The sequence below is a fragment of the Dermacentor albipictus genome, chromosome 8, assembly GCF_038994185.2.
Source record: "Dermacentor albipictus isolate Rhodes 1998 colony chromosome 8, USDA_Dalb.pri_finalv2, whole genome shotgun sequence".
NCBI lineage: Eukaryota > Metazoa > Arthropoda > Arachnida > Ixodida > Ixodidae > Dermacentor > Dermacentor albipictus.
The window spans coordinates 112255139-112269620 of record NC_091828.1 but is presented as its reverse complement, the minus strand read 5'-3'; the positions used below and the strand labels follow the sequence as shown (position 1 = coordinate 112269620).

At 48.4% G+C, this 14482-nt stretch overlaps 1 protein-coding gene across 3 annotated transcripts in view; it reads left to right on the top strand.

Moving 5' to 3' along the window:
* LOC139049038 (uncharacterized) overlaps positions 1-14470 on the top strand; it is a 48150-nt gene extending 33680 nt beyond the window's left edge. For all 3 annotated transcript variants that reach the window (XM_070524122.1, XM_070524121.1, XM_070524123.1), the window contains 5 exons: positions 1187-1311; positions 3040-3184; positions 6494-6661; positions 9841-9999; positions 11357-14470. In XM_070524122.1, the coding sequence (XP_070380223.1) occupies positions 1187-1311; positions 3040-3184; positions 6494-6661; positions 9841-9999; positions 11357-11524 (765 nt within the window). In that variant the 3' untranslated portion in view covers positions 11525-14470. The remainder of the gene's footprint in view (positions 1-1186; positions 1312-3039; positions 3185-6493; positions 6662-9840; positions 10000-11356) is intronic.
* Positions 14471-14482: the final 12 nt, after the last annotated feature.

Genomic DNA, 14482 nt, shown 5'->3' with positions numbered 1-14482 from the left:
CCAACACCTGTTTTCATTAAACTAAGAAACGTTGCTTTAACAGTATTTGGAGAGTGGCATGTACACAATATTTTACCTGGAAAATGTTTTCCGCTTCATGAGCACCATTTTACACTAGAGGGCAGAACTTCATCATCATCCGCCCATTTTTTATGTCCACTGCAGGACGAAGGTCCTTCCAGAGGATAACTTAGTGTCACATAAATTTCTTAAGAATTTGTTTTAATCTGGATGACCACAAAAGTGTTCCAGTGCCTTCCAGAATGATTGGGCTTTGAAACGAACTCATCTTTAAGGGCGTTGTGTTACGTTTTCTGTTTGTAGTCGGCAAAAAAATCCAGTACGAAGGATATTGAGTATCTTTTTTTTTAATTTCTTATTGCCTATGTCTTATCACCTCTGCGTGTGGTCGCTCGAAATCCAAATTAGTAATTTAATGTGACTTCGCATGCTCTGCAAACTGAAGTTTCGTGAGTGCGAGGGGAAAAAACAGCTCTGAAATTGACAATATCTAATTTACCCATATGCTCAGCCCTAACTTGGAAATTGCGGTGCTCCACGAAGAAAAAAAAAGCGATCAGCATGTGTTTGACAGAGCGACACAGTTAAATTTTCTTTTTTCAGAAAGTTCCATCAGAAGCTTTCTTTCTTTTTTTCTTTTTTAGAGAGAAACCTTTTTTTTAAATGCTGCTTGCACAATAAGTCATGTACAAGCTCCGACGTCTATAACGTGTTTCCGGCTACCCAAACCGCTTCCGCCGCATTCAACCAGCAAAAGCATAGCCTTCGAGACCGGCATCTGTCTATCCAGAGGGCGCCACCACTAGGGTATTATTTCGACCACCACCTAACAACGCATTTAGTGATTGTGTACTTTCGGTGGCTGTTGCGTTCCTCAGGTAGTTTCTTCCGGTGACCATGGTTGCCAGCCTACCTCTATATCTTTTGCGTCTTTCAGTTGTGTATGTGCTTTCAAACAGAACAGTAACAATTTTTCGCTCAAATAATGACCACCTCTTCGAGCCAATCCAGCGCAAAGATTAAAATTGTACTGGCTCATGGCTGATTCTTTCAAAATTTTTCATTTCTTAAAGGTATGCATAGCTATATTTTTTGTTTGTTTGTTGGTGTGTTTGTAGGCATGTCGAATACGATGACCAATGCAATCCTCATTTTCAAATCGCAGATCTTCCGGGGAAATAAACACGGCACTCCGATCCTGGATCCCAGCTGGTCATTGATACACACGGCGGCGATATTTCCTTTCGGCCCAGCCGTTATTCCCGAGACCATGCTCCAAAACATTTTGAAGTGCGTCGATGGTTTTTGTAACTTTTTCTCTTTTTCTTTTCTTTTTTTTCACAATTTCGCAATGTTGCCGCCAGAAACCTCTACTATGAGCAAAAAGTCTCTAAGTGATGATGATGGCGACTTCCACGGAATTTTCTTTTTCGTGTGTTGTAAGGACCAACTGAGACTAAATCTGACTTTAGCTATATTTAGACAAATATTACATACCACACTAAAGCAGTCTTGGCAAAGCCCCGGGGCTGATGATTGCGTAGCTTCCTTGTCGGTCGCCTTTAAGCAGCACCCATGCAGACGACGCGGCCACCTGGCGTCAACTTTATGCGTGGCGGTTGTTGCAATGACGGAAGTCCCATCATGCCGCCTCCGAGACGTTTGCAGCGCGCCGCGAGCTCCACCCGATCTCGGAGGCCATACCGCGATTAGGTGACACCGAAATTTGATTCTGCAACAGCATAGCCTTCGAGAGTTGAGTCTGTTACCGAGGAGGAACCGTCACTCGGGTGTGGATTTCAACACCGCTTATGGTGTCTTCTTTCATTCGCGCATTGTTTATAATGAATCTAGCCAAACCTGCCCGATCTGTACTCGTCTTGAAGGCTCTGTGTCGTGTTTCTCGTGTGTAAAAGATTGATACTCATCGAGCATGACGATTTGGAAACACTCGTTATATTTGATACTAAAGTTTGTCCCTAAAAGCTGAATATGACATCATCGACATTATCGTGACGTTTCGACACAAGGCAAAGTTTGATCACGTTGCGTAGCAGTAAGGTCAGGTAGGATGATGATGTTCATGAAACAAAACTAAGCCGGAGTGTATTGCCCGTTTCTTCAGACTTTCCTCTCGTGGTATAACCGCACTCTCCGATAGCAGAAATGGTGATATAACTATAGGATATCCTGACGTCACGTAGATGGGTCTGTTTCTGAGGTACCGCGATCGAAAGTGCGTCCGAAATCACCAAGCTTCATGTTCGTGAGCGCTCTATACGGCATTGGCTAGCCGTGCGATTGGTTGACATTTTCTTTTACAAAACATTCCGGTGTTGGAGTCTTCTCTTGAAGACGGGCTCCGCGCCTGTATTCACGAAAGGTTTCACGATATAATTGTGCGTAAGAGACATTGTCAACCAATCCTGCGTGATGCCAGCTGGATGTATTGTTACCGAAGGCGGCCGGTCATTGGGAAAGGTCAATTACGAACAAAAAGCTCTGCGAATTCAACCGCTGTTTCGTAGAAACGTCTGTCGTAATATGTTTTCGAGAGCGCGATCTTCCAGTGCTTGTTTTTAGGGTTTAGAGGGTTTGACTGGCATTTGACGGAAGAAAGAGAAAAAGTAGAAAATGTCCCGTCGGTACTCGCCTAAGTGATTAGGAGCAGCCCATAAAGGACTGTTGCTTGAGCCAACGTTTTGAGGACTCTTTGCGTGCGTCAGGGCAGCAACTGCACTTCCCTGAAGAAGGCGAGTCTCCTTCGCGAAGCAAAACGCTTCGAGAAGGAGACTTTTTGCTTCTGTGACACACCTTGTTCGGCCCTTTCCAACCACTTCGTTTCCTGTATCTCGGTGCAAACTTCTAGTCTTGTTCAGTGCTTGTTTGAGCGCGTTAAGCCTAAGAAATCGATCAATCAAAACTGCCAGCACGGACGATGTGTGCAGCCAATCGAAACGGTTACCGACGGTCCTGCTGGAGCAGGACGCGCTTTATCTCGCCCTACCCGCCACGCAGGGAAGCAGACGTCGTAGGGATCAGCACGGCCAACAGCACGGACGAGCCCAACTTGCTGTTGGGCCGGGTGGAGAACACGGCTCCCTTCCGGTTTGCGTCACCGCCCAACCCGATCATGCCACCCGGCCCCCACACGCGAGGCATGGTGAGTCGCCCTGGATGACGTCACTGTCTCTTATTGAAGACGAGGTCTCCTTTAACAGCTCCAGATGTGCATGTGGTTCGCGAGATAGGGGTATCTGGCCGCTGTCGTCTCGCCAGGTTAGGCGGTTTGAGGAGAGCGAAAAAGTGGTCAGAACAGAGCTTGGAACACAAAAAAGGCGCACAAAGTTAGTGTATAGTACGGAGTGTATAGTGTATAGTACGTAGTGTACGTACGTAGTGTATAGTACGTAGTGTATAGTGTATGTACGGAGCGTACGTAGTATAGTGTATGTAATAGTGAGTAACTAAGAGCAAGAAAGGTGAAATGTAGTCCGGATGCCCTCGTTCAAAGTGTACGTGCCTAAAGGTGAAACCGGAGGTATGGCTTTGCTCGACGAAAAGTATGGGTCTGTGCCGGAGATAGCCCAGACTAAAAATGTGGACCGTTGCCGAAGGCAGTGCAATCTAATTAAACATCAAAGAACGTGGCCATAGTACGTATATATACGTTAGGAAGACTTTCCTTTCCTCGACATTCCTAGCTGTTTCAATTCGTCAATTGAGCGGAATCAGACATAAAGGTTGAGAAAATATGCACCACGTTTCATTCCCGCGCGGGCTTTGCGTATACACGCATAAAGCATGAAAACTGGCGTTGTGGAGCCGGATACAGATCGCTCAGGCATCCAGATATCACCGGCTATTCAGCAATCATCCGCAGTCTCTGAATAGTCCTGCGCATGCGACTAAACATGCGCATGCGAATGAACAAGGCCGGATAACTTGAAATGCAATTATAGAAAATCGCTAATGTTTTGTACTCACACACGTGAAAACCATTTTGTATGATAATTGCAAGAACGGCTGTCCAATGTTCGGAAAGCATTCGATGTTTGAGTCCATTTGACTCCGGAAATAATCGATTCGTATTCGATTAGGTCTCCACAATTACTATTCGCACTCGCCCGTTCCCCACTGTGGAAGCTATAGTGCTGCCGAATAGGCGCTTGCCTCAAGTCACGTGGCACGTGCTCGCGAGAGCACGTGCTATGTGACGTCAGCGCGTGCTCTCGCACACGTGCTCCAGAGGGAACGCGTGCGAGAGCCGCTTTCATTCGGCTTTGCAAGCAGGAGTGAAACGAGGAAAAAAATAAATAAAATTATGCAGATTCCGCGCACTGTGGGAATCGACGTATAGGCGAAGCGTTCTGTGCTGTTTTGCTTAGATTGACGATTGACGGTAATTGGCGGTGGTTTCGACGGTGGATGTTTAACTTCTTTAGCGTTGAACACAATAAGAGAGTGATGAGTTGGGGGCAAAGATGTTGGTGCACCACTGCACCAGTATCTTTGTTGCATTATCTTTGTTGCATCTCTGTTGCATCAGCAACCGCAGTGTTGCACCAGGTGCACCACTGCTGTTTCTTCGCGTAACACAGAGAACACGCAGCGAGACGTTTTGCTTGAGGCGTTCTTTGCTCACACGGCGCATCCCGTCTTAGCAGAAGTGTTCAACTTTCATTGAATCACGGGACTGTAGGTGTAACAAACAGCGATCGTATTACGAGGCCCGCTGTGTATAGTGGCGGAGCACCAATCAATTTTGACTCCCCGATTGTTATTTAACAAGAACCTCAATCTAACTACACACGAGCGATTTTGTATTTCGCCTCCATCGAAATCTGGTTGGCGTAGTCGGAATCGAACCCGGGACCTCGAGCAACGCCACAGCCGCAAAGCCATACCGCGGAGGGCACAGAAAGTGTTGAATTTCCGTGCGGCCTATTGCGTAGCGTCGCCTATCGACGCTTGCGGTGCTGCGGTTTTGCGTCCGCACGCCGTGCGTCAGTTATCCCTCCCCCTCCCCCCCCCCGCGCAATAGGTTTCGTGAAGCTGATAACGAAACGCTACAAAACTAAGTCCGACGCGTCATCTCCGGAGCGAGTAATATCTCTTCATGATTATAGAGAGCTTTAGTTTCTGGGACGCAAGCGGCTTGCGCACGCAAGAACTAGAGGCGACGCTACTGCGCATGCGCGGACCACTACGTCAGTGTCTGCGCATGCGTAGTACCGGCGCCCCTATCTCTTGCGTGTGGAAGCCGCTTGCGTCCCCTAAGCTAAAGCTCTCTTATGCTTATGCGCTACACCGGCCGTTCGCAATTCTAACTCGAAAAAAATGCAAACATTCGTTCGGGCGAACGCACGCACGGTCTGACCAGAACCACCTAGACTAAGTAGTTCACCTAGTCCGACCAGAACCACCTAGTCTAAGTGGTTCTGGTCAGACGCTGACCCAGTGACGTCACGAGGGCGAAGGCGATGTCTGAAGTTTGTCGAGGGATGAATTGCCAGGGCAGCAGAGTGCGACTCGTCGGACAGGGGTATAGGGTTGGCTATAATTTAGCCCGTTTCATTACTGCGTACTTGGCCTCATGGAGACTATATAGAGCGTGTGCTCCTACCCTCACCCGAACGCGGTGTCATTCGCACGTGCCTATTCTGCAGCAGCATTAACCATGCTCGTCAAGGACCGGTAGGGTGCGCTAATAAAGCTTCGCTTTAAAACAACCTTTCAACAGTCATTCGTCTGCGGCCACTGAAGCGTCATTCTGGTGCGTTCCGTTTTTGTCTCGTCACAGAAGTTACGTCATGAAGTTGAACTGCATGTTATTAAGCAAACTTATTTCCGAATGCATTTGGGCTGAAAATGCAGTACACGCAATACTCGCCAACATTTCTCGAGGTAATTATAAGTTTTTGGTCATTACTGTATATTTCTGCGAGATCTCTTGTGTTTTGCTGTCGAGTTGTTCTTTCTGTCTTGTACGCTCTTGGGCAAAAGTATACGGACCAGGGATTGCGCGTTAAAACTGTTTTTCTCCTCTGTCTGTGAATGCAACTTGAAAAGAAAGACTCCAATTCAAACTCGGCATTAAAATTTTCCAGCGCAATCGTCAGTTTCCGGCTATGCGTGTTAACTTCGAAGAAATTCAGTTTCTTAACGACCTTGTAGTCTCTACACTTTCGCTCACGGGTGAACATGTGCTAAGAAGTGAGGTTGCTTTGGAATTTTAAACAAATTCGGCTGGCTGTCCGTCGCATTTTTTGGTGTAATCGTTGTCGTGTGCCGTGCACGTGGGTGTACTCGGGCGCCCTCAAGTTTCAAATATATTTCCCCTCATCGCCCGGGCATACCCGCGTTGTAATGATGTAGAATAAACTGAAATTGAACCGCCGGGGTCACGCCAGTGGTGACTTCACCGCGGCTATACATGCACGTGACTGCTTCATTCGCGTGCTGCACGCAGCTGGACATCCTGGCCGAATTCCCGCACTGGAAGAAGGTGTTCAACAAGTCGAGGCTCTGCTTCTCGGTCACCACCTCGATCAACTATGCGTACACCAGCGTCGACGGCATCGACTTCATCTACGACGTCCGCTCCGACGAAGACGTGCAACGCTACAGCCGGAGGCGGGTATGGCAGCATTGGAGAGGTTTCGCTTGTCCGGTATTCCGGTAAAACGCAGGCGGTGCTGCATGCCAAGTGCATCTCGGTTGTGGAACAACAGGTGCAAACGCGCTGGCTTTACAATTGTTGCGAGTGCAATATTTCGTCCCGGTGTATTCTAATTATCTCTCATAATAGAGAGGTTTTGAGCTTGTCCGGCATTCCGGTAAAACGCAGGCGGACGGGGCGGGGCGATAGGGCGGAGGCGTAAACGTGAGCGGTCCACACGGTGCAGCCACCTGGTGGCGCAGTCCAGACAGAAACAGCTAATATTGCAGTTGCCAAGTGTATTTTACTTTGTTGTGGGTGTGAATTTGTGGCAGCAACAAGGTTACGCATATGACGAAAATTAATACCAGCAGCGAAGAAGAATACGCTCGGTTAATGCAATATCAGCCGTTTCTGTCTGTCTGAGCACTGGGCCACCAGATTGCTGCACCATGCAGGCCGCTCACGTTTACGCCTCCGCCCCAGCGCCCCATCCATCCGCGCGCGTTTTACCGGAATACCGGCCAAGCCAAACCTATCTTTATGAGAGAGAATTAGAATACACAGCGGCAAAATGTTGCAGTTGTGACGCAATTACAGAGCAAGCGCGTTAGCATCTGTTGTTCTCCACTAAGCCGAGATCCATTTGGCATGCAGAACCGCTATACAGAATACAGGAGACAAGAACCAAAGGGCACCACGGGATAGCCTCTGTTCGCGCTTTCAATAATTTCCTTTATTAATGAACTGCGATAAACAAAACAAGAATACGTCAAAGATCCACTTACGCGCCAGGGCTAATATAGACTTTGTCCTTAAGGAACGCTAGTATAAGTTCCGTACTATAATGTTATCAAACACGCTTATCTCCGTGCTGTGCTGCACAGGAGTGGAATTCGTTATCGGAAGCAGTCTTCTATGCTCCATCCCCGTTCCTTTGCTTACGCTGCTGAGAGAACATGTACTTACACGTGAAAGGTATCAACTCTGTGTAGTCTCGAACAGTACTGTTCGTGTGCATCTCTGGAACGCACGCCTATTTTTTGTGTCTTATTCGTGTTGAACTGAAAGTGAAGGACCATAAGCGACGCCAGTGGAAGGCAGCATGGTGTATAGAACAAAGCGGTTGAGTTCGTTTTTTCCCACTTTGTCAGCAAGCTGCCCCACCTTCACAATAGATAATGTGTTCTGATATCTGTAGAAGATTGCTCCACATGCACGAGCGAGTGTCTACTCCAACCGATACTGCACGTAGCAGCTCAAGGCTCGCTGCGCATGACATTGCGCCGGCCCCGACGCTACACCAGAACGAACTAGCGCCTGAAGAACTGTCATTGGTTGGTGCGCTGTGAGTTGCTGACGATTGGTAGCTGTTCTATAAAACATGAGCGAGCTGGAACAACGTTAGTAAAGCCAGTGCTAAAAAGCGAAAGGCAGGGTACAAATAAAATAAAAAAGCAACCTCCATTTCACTTCACTGCCGGGGACCCCAAGTACACGAAGTAGCAGGTTCACATTCGTAGCCTATTGTGACCATATGACGTTCTTGAACCATGGCTCGGCGTAAATCACTGGGATATAGACACTTATTGTTTTTTTTGTTGCTTGAAATGTTGAAGTACCTGCGTGCACCCTTAAATTCTGCTAGGTGCATGTTTCGCACAAAACGCCCTTCTAGCACCCTGAAATTACAGAAATTGTGCACTGTGCGTGTTCTAGCTTACGAGTACACCCGCTTTTCAAAATTTCCAGCAAAAGCAGGGGTGCGATAGGTCTGTTTCGACATCCAATCCATCCTCGAGGGTGGTGTTCTCCGCATATTGCGTGTACACAGGAAATGGGAAAATGGGTTTCTTGAAACGCGGTGACCCTGTTTCCTTGATCGACGACATTCCGTGGTGCCGTGCGGTCAGAGAACGTTGAATATGAAACGCTGGGTAATCGCAGGGCCATCCATGAATGTCGCTATAGACTTTTTAAGTCCGCGAGTTCAGAATTTAGCTGTGTCTGGGGAGAAGAGGAGAGGTGCCGTCATTTCACCCGCGAGCCTTAGCATTCCGGCTTGTCAGAGCGACTTTGTGACTCTTCCAAACTGGCAACTTTCAGTAACCTGTCGCGTTGTAAACGCCGTAAATATGAATGATTACGTGTGTCCGCCGAGGCCGACTTCCTTGATGTAATAATATATAGGGTTTTACGTGCCAAAACCACTTTCTGATTATGAGGCACGCCGTAGTGGAGGACTCCGGAAATTTCGACCAGCTGGGGTTCTTTAACGTGCACCTAAATCTAAGTACACGGGTGTTTTCCATTTCGCCCCCATGGAAATGCGGCCGCCGTGGCCGGGATTCGATCCCGCGACCTCGTGCTCAGCAGCCCAACACCATAGCCACTGAGCAACCCCGGCGGGTACTTCCTTGATGTGTTTAGATAACAGTGGGTACGTTGAAGTTTTGAAACGTAAAGCATAATAAATGATGTCGCAACCACGTCTGCAACACCCAGCTCGAAGATTAGGTCTCCGTGCTTAGCATCGTTCCCGCTTGGGCTGACCCACCGTACACTTGCCACTCCCGTAGACGATAACGCCTATAGAATTCTATAGAAAACTTTCGAGGGGAAACTCTAACGTTAGTGTGTGCGGTAGCTACGTGCAAGTACGGACAGCCAGCGTTGGAATGACGGAAGCCGCGCTGATTCTTTTTTTTTCCCCTAAACATCGTCCTTTGAAGTTTCAAACCTGTTCGTCATTTTGCAAATTGATTATTTCTAACAAAATGTTGCCTTATAAGTGCTACGATTCCCAACGGGCGCAGGTATTAATAACCTTGCAATGTATAAAAAAAAGCAAAAGCGGCATAAAGAAGGCCGCAAGAACGTTTGATGAGACGAGCGCAAAGATTAGACAAATCTCATTACTAAATATTGTCTCAGTCGCAGCCTAATGATCATAACACCAGAGTTCCGTCTAGTAGATTTCTTTTTTTGTGTGTGTAGAAAACCTGTGCCGCCAGAGTTATCTCCATGTATATATGGAGTTGAAATTAACCTTACCTAAAGACAGGGTTAGTATTCAAGAACGTATCCGCGTGGAGACGCCTGGACGCACAGCGTGATGCGTGGCCATGGCCCCTCTGTATTCACACACGCATGCGCAGTTCGTCGCCCCCATCGGCAAGAAGTTGCCGGTGGAGAAGAAGCTCATGTTCTACCACTACGACAACGTCACGCATACGCATTACTGGCGCCACCTATCAGCCAGCCAGAAGCTTCTGAGCTTCTTCGCGTACGACATGGCCGAGACACTCAAGTACAAGGTACGCGTACGACACTGTGTGTTTGTGCTACTCTATATAATAGGGCTAGTTTTTTTACTTAGACTGGCTTACACGAGTGTAGCTAGTGTAGGAAGTCGCCTTTTTTTTTATGGTGTAGAAAAAGTGTAGCTTCGCTCACCTGCACGGAGCCATATCTGATAGCCGTAATGTAGCATAAAAACTAGGCTATCGACACCGCAGTTTAGATGACTGTAGGCATACCAGACGACTAACAAGCAGGACGGCGTTGCAAACGCGTGGCGCCATTTTGTCACAGAGAGAATCGAAGGTGAGCTAACTTCCAAGAAGGCAAAAGCATCTTCCTCGCGGACGGTGGAGATTTTTTCGGGCTCAATGTAATTTTACGTCTTCAGTTTACAGCTGTGACTGAAGTAGTTATTCCATGCAAGCCGTCGCCGATGAGTTAAAACTTCTATGAGAGCACTATACGCTTGCATATCTTCATTCCACGGCGTTGACTGCTGAGTATGAAACGTAATATATTGGTCCTATTTGGCACTCCGTGAACAACTGTTGCCTCACATAGCCCGTGCTGTAGCCTGTCCATTGTGTTGTTGTGTGCTACACTGAATAATGGAATATAGACGTGTGGCAACGTCACCTAGAACTTCCCCATACTAAACGCGCCATGGCGTCAGGGATCGTTGCATATTTAGGTGAAGTTTAGCACACTCTCGCTTGAACGAATGTTGTTATAAAGCAGCTTAACTTAAAGCACAAACTTACGCTTATCTCCCGCTATCCGCTAGCACCGTCTGCCCCGGCGGGGAAGTATTTCTACAGCAGTTACAACGAGCAGTGCGCGGATGTATCCGCAATACAATATTGTATGTGCCACACAGGGGCGACGTTTCTTATGTATATTTCATTTACCTTAACGTTCTAAAGCACCCTAAGTCACGAAATTTTGCTAAGGGTGACCTCCCTACAAATTTTCGATCTTTTTTTGTTTGCTGTAGTCAGTGCATCATGCCGTGACCGCGCGCCTCTTCGCTTCTTTGACACGTAATTATTTGCCAATTCAATCCACCCTCTCTCTTTCACTGGCCATCTGCACCCCCCTAACAACTGCACCCGGCACAGTCCAACAAGCTTCCCCCTATCCTCCCTCGCTAGTGACGTCACTGCTTGAATCGCTTCTTACTCTCCCGACGCGGTCAGTATCGCGATCTGTCAAAAGCCGCGGCTTACGTCAGCGCCCTTAATTATTGCAATGGGTAGCCACCGACGTGCCCGATTCAACGGGTCCTGCTGTAGGACTTCCACTCTAACGGAATGCCTTGCCCGCGTTGTCAGACGGAATCGCCCGAACCTCGGTGGCACCACTCTTTTGCAGGTCGAGCAGATGCTGAAGGCGTACCCCGACGACCGCTGCGTCGTCTTCGACGACTTGGGCGAAGACGGCCTGTACGCCAAGTTCACTGTGAGGGGCGAAACGTACGAGTGGAAGCCGTACGCCATGTTCCAGGCCGTCGTGGACGTCCTGAATAGCAGCAAAATATAGAAACCCGCTCCGGCAAAAAAAAAAAGGAAGGGGGGGGGGGGGGCTCAGCCGAGATCCGCTCTACTCCACTTTGTTGCTTCGCCACCGACGTTGAGGACGCATAAACGGCTGACGATAGGTAAACGTCGTTGTTGATATGCGGCAAGCTCTTATTGACATAACCTCGCCACGACGCATCCTCAAGAACGCCACGCGACCATGTCGTCATGGGGCGTTAGTAAAGTCGTTCGGCACAAACGACGTATGCCCAAACAGCGATGAGGTAATGTATGCCACCCTATAGACAGTGACGAGGTGCTTTTCCTAATCCACTGTTGCTCAGCGCGACACATTCGTGAATGGTCATTTAGTTCGCTCGTCCACAATGCTCGCTTAGTCGTGCGACTCTGCTTTCAAGTGCGCTGTCAACGCGTCAACGTGTTAACGGATATCTTGCTCAGCGTTTGCCTTTTGAGGCCGTCGATGCACACCATGCTGTGATTCTTTCCATACTTTGCCATCGTTGGGCGCCATATCAGTTTGTCGTGAAGCGAATCACGTGGTGCTTGGGGACGAGCATTCTCGGCTGCTGTGCCGAAAACTACAGCGCATGCTAAGTGCACGGAGTGCCGTAAGCCTGTAAAGGCGACAATCCTTCAGGAGGTCGAGAAGGCTAGTATTCATCTTCACATCATCTCTGCGCAGGACAGGTTCTCCATCACCGTGGGATCTCCAATCTATCGTTGTCCTGCGGCAGCTGAACCAAACGCATACTCTTTATACCCGTCCAATTTTCAAGTGGCATTGGTGCATCTAACCCTCATGCTATGTGTTCTCTTGCCAATTGCTTGTCTCCAATTCGCATAAACCCTTACAGACTAGGTGATTGGACGCATATGTGGGGGTTAAGCGCCATGACATGCCACCTTCATTCCCTTTGCTTCTCTCTCTCATTCCCTCTGCCACCCTTGGCTGCAATGTCCGGTGTACTGTGTGTTATATTCCAGGTAAACGTCTCGGGCATCATGGCTGCTCAGTGCGCCATGGCGCCATGATGCGGTTCAGATTCGCAGCCGGATTTCGAAGCGAACTTTCGGGGCGTAGCCGATTTACTTTGAAAATACCTTACAGGCCTCAAAGTGAAGGCATTGAGTAAGGGGGGCAGTACATAGAAAATTCATAGAATATAAGACATCTATAAACCGTATCTGTTTACAACCTATAACCGCAAATGCAACCGAAATGAAAAAAAAATTATTTAGTGCACGGTGCATTAGGGAAAAGAAGGAAACATCATATAATAACAAGGAATAAATCGCACAGATTGTTTATTGGAGAATGCCAATCGGATGACCTTAAATTAGGCAGCAAAGGGACCCCACAGGGCTCTGTGCTCTCGCCCTTTCTTTTCAATGTGGCCGTGATCAAACTCCCTGAAAGACTGGAGGCTACTGAAGGACTAAACCACGGCATGTACGCTGATGACATCACGTTGTGGATAGCTAAGGGCAGTGATGCCCAAATAGAGGAGACCCTCCAAAGGGCTATCCAGGCAGTTGAAGGTTACGTCGGACCTAGGGGACCTAAATGTTCAGCGCAAAATTCGGAACTGCTTCTATACCAGCCGAAAGGCAGGGCCATTAAGGAGGAACCACAAATCTCCCTCATAGCTGGGGGGGATCCCCATTCCAAAAGCGGACAGTTGGAGTTCTGAGACTTTTGATTCAGACCAAAAGCTTTAATGGCGAAACAATAAGGAGACTAGACGGCTGCGCACTGCAGACCATGAGGCTGATCCGCAGGATTGCCAACAGGCGGTCCGGGATGAGAGAAGCGAATCTAGTTAGGCTAGTCCATGCCTTTGTTATAGGTAGAATAGCTTATGTTGCTCCCTTTCTCAGTTTTAGGTCATTCGAGAAGAAGAAAATTGAGGGCATCATACTTAAAAGTATAAAACAGGTGCTGGGGCTTCCCATCCGCACTGCAAATGATAAGCTTTTAGTTTTAGGGCTCCACAACACTCTCGAGGAGATTATTGAAGCAGCGAGGATCTCGCAGTATGAGAGACTTGCGGGAAGCCCTACGGGCAGGAAAGTCCTAGCTAGGCTAGGCATAAACTATGAGGGGCAGGAAGGCGTCAAAGTCGACCTGCCGCGAAGCGTGAGGAACCGACTAATAATCCCACCACTACCTCAAAACATGCACCCAATCCATCACAAGGAACGCAGAGAGAAATGGGCCGGGCCGAGGACATGCTCTACGTTGATGCTGCAGACTATGGCAACGGCCGCATGGCCCTAGCTGTAGCGAGCGCTGAAACTAGACTGATAGCCCGTGGCACAGTTCCGACGGATTGCTCTCAGATTGGAGAAGAATCTGCCATAGCACTTGCAATTGCAAGTACTTTAGCAAAAATTATAGTCAGTGACTCTCACTTTGCTGCGATGAACTTTGCCAGAGGCAGAATTTTTCCCGAGGCGAACAGAATCCTGCAGACGTGCAGAGATAGCAGGAAAATTGAAATAATCTGGGCACCAGCGCACGCCTCCCTCGCTGGGAACGAGGCGGCCCACGAATTAGCTCGAGGACTTACATTCCGAGCTGGTGGGCTAGCCGAAGGCTTCACGGGGCGGGACCGCTTAGTGTGTTACAGAGAGATCACACAACACTAGGGCGTGTTAAATATCCCCCGGCTCATATATCCTTAAACAAGAGCCAGGCCTCCACTTGGCGTCGCCTGCAAACCAACTCGTTTCCAAGCCCGGTGTCGTGCAGCCTCTCCTACCCGGGTCAGTACTCCAGCCAGTGTAAGCTATGTAAAGCCAGGGCTAATCTTAATCATATTCTGTGGGAATGCCAACAGGCTCCCTCTGAGGGAAGAATAAAGTCTTTAGAGCAACGGGAGACCTTATTACTCAGCTCCGATCCGGAGATTCAACTGAAGACCGCCCGACTGGCCGAAACCACCGCTAGGGTCCA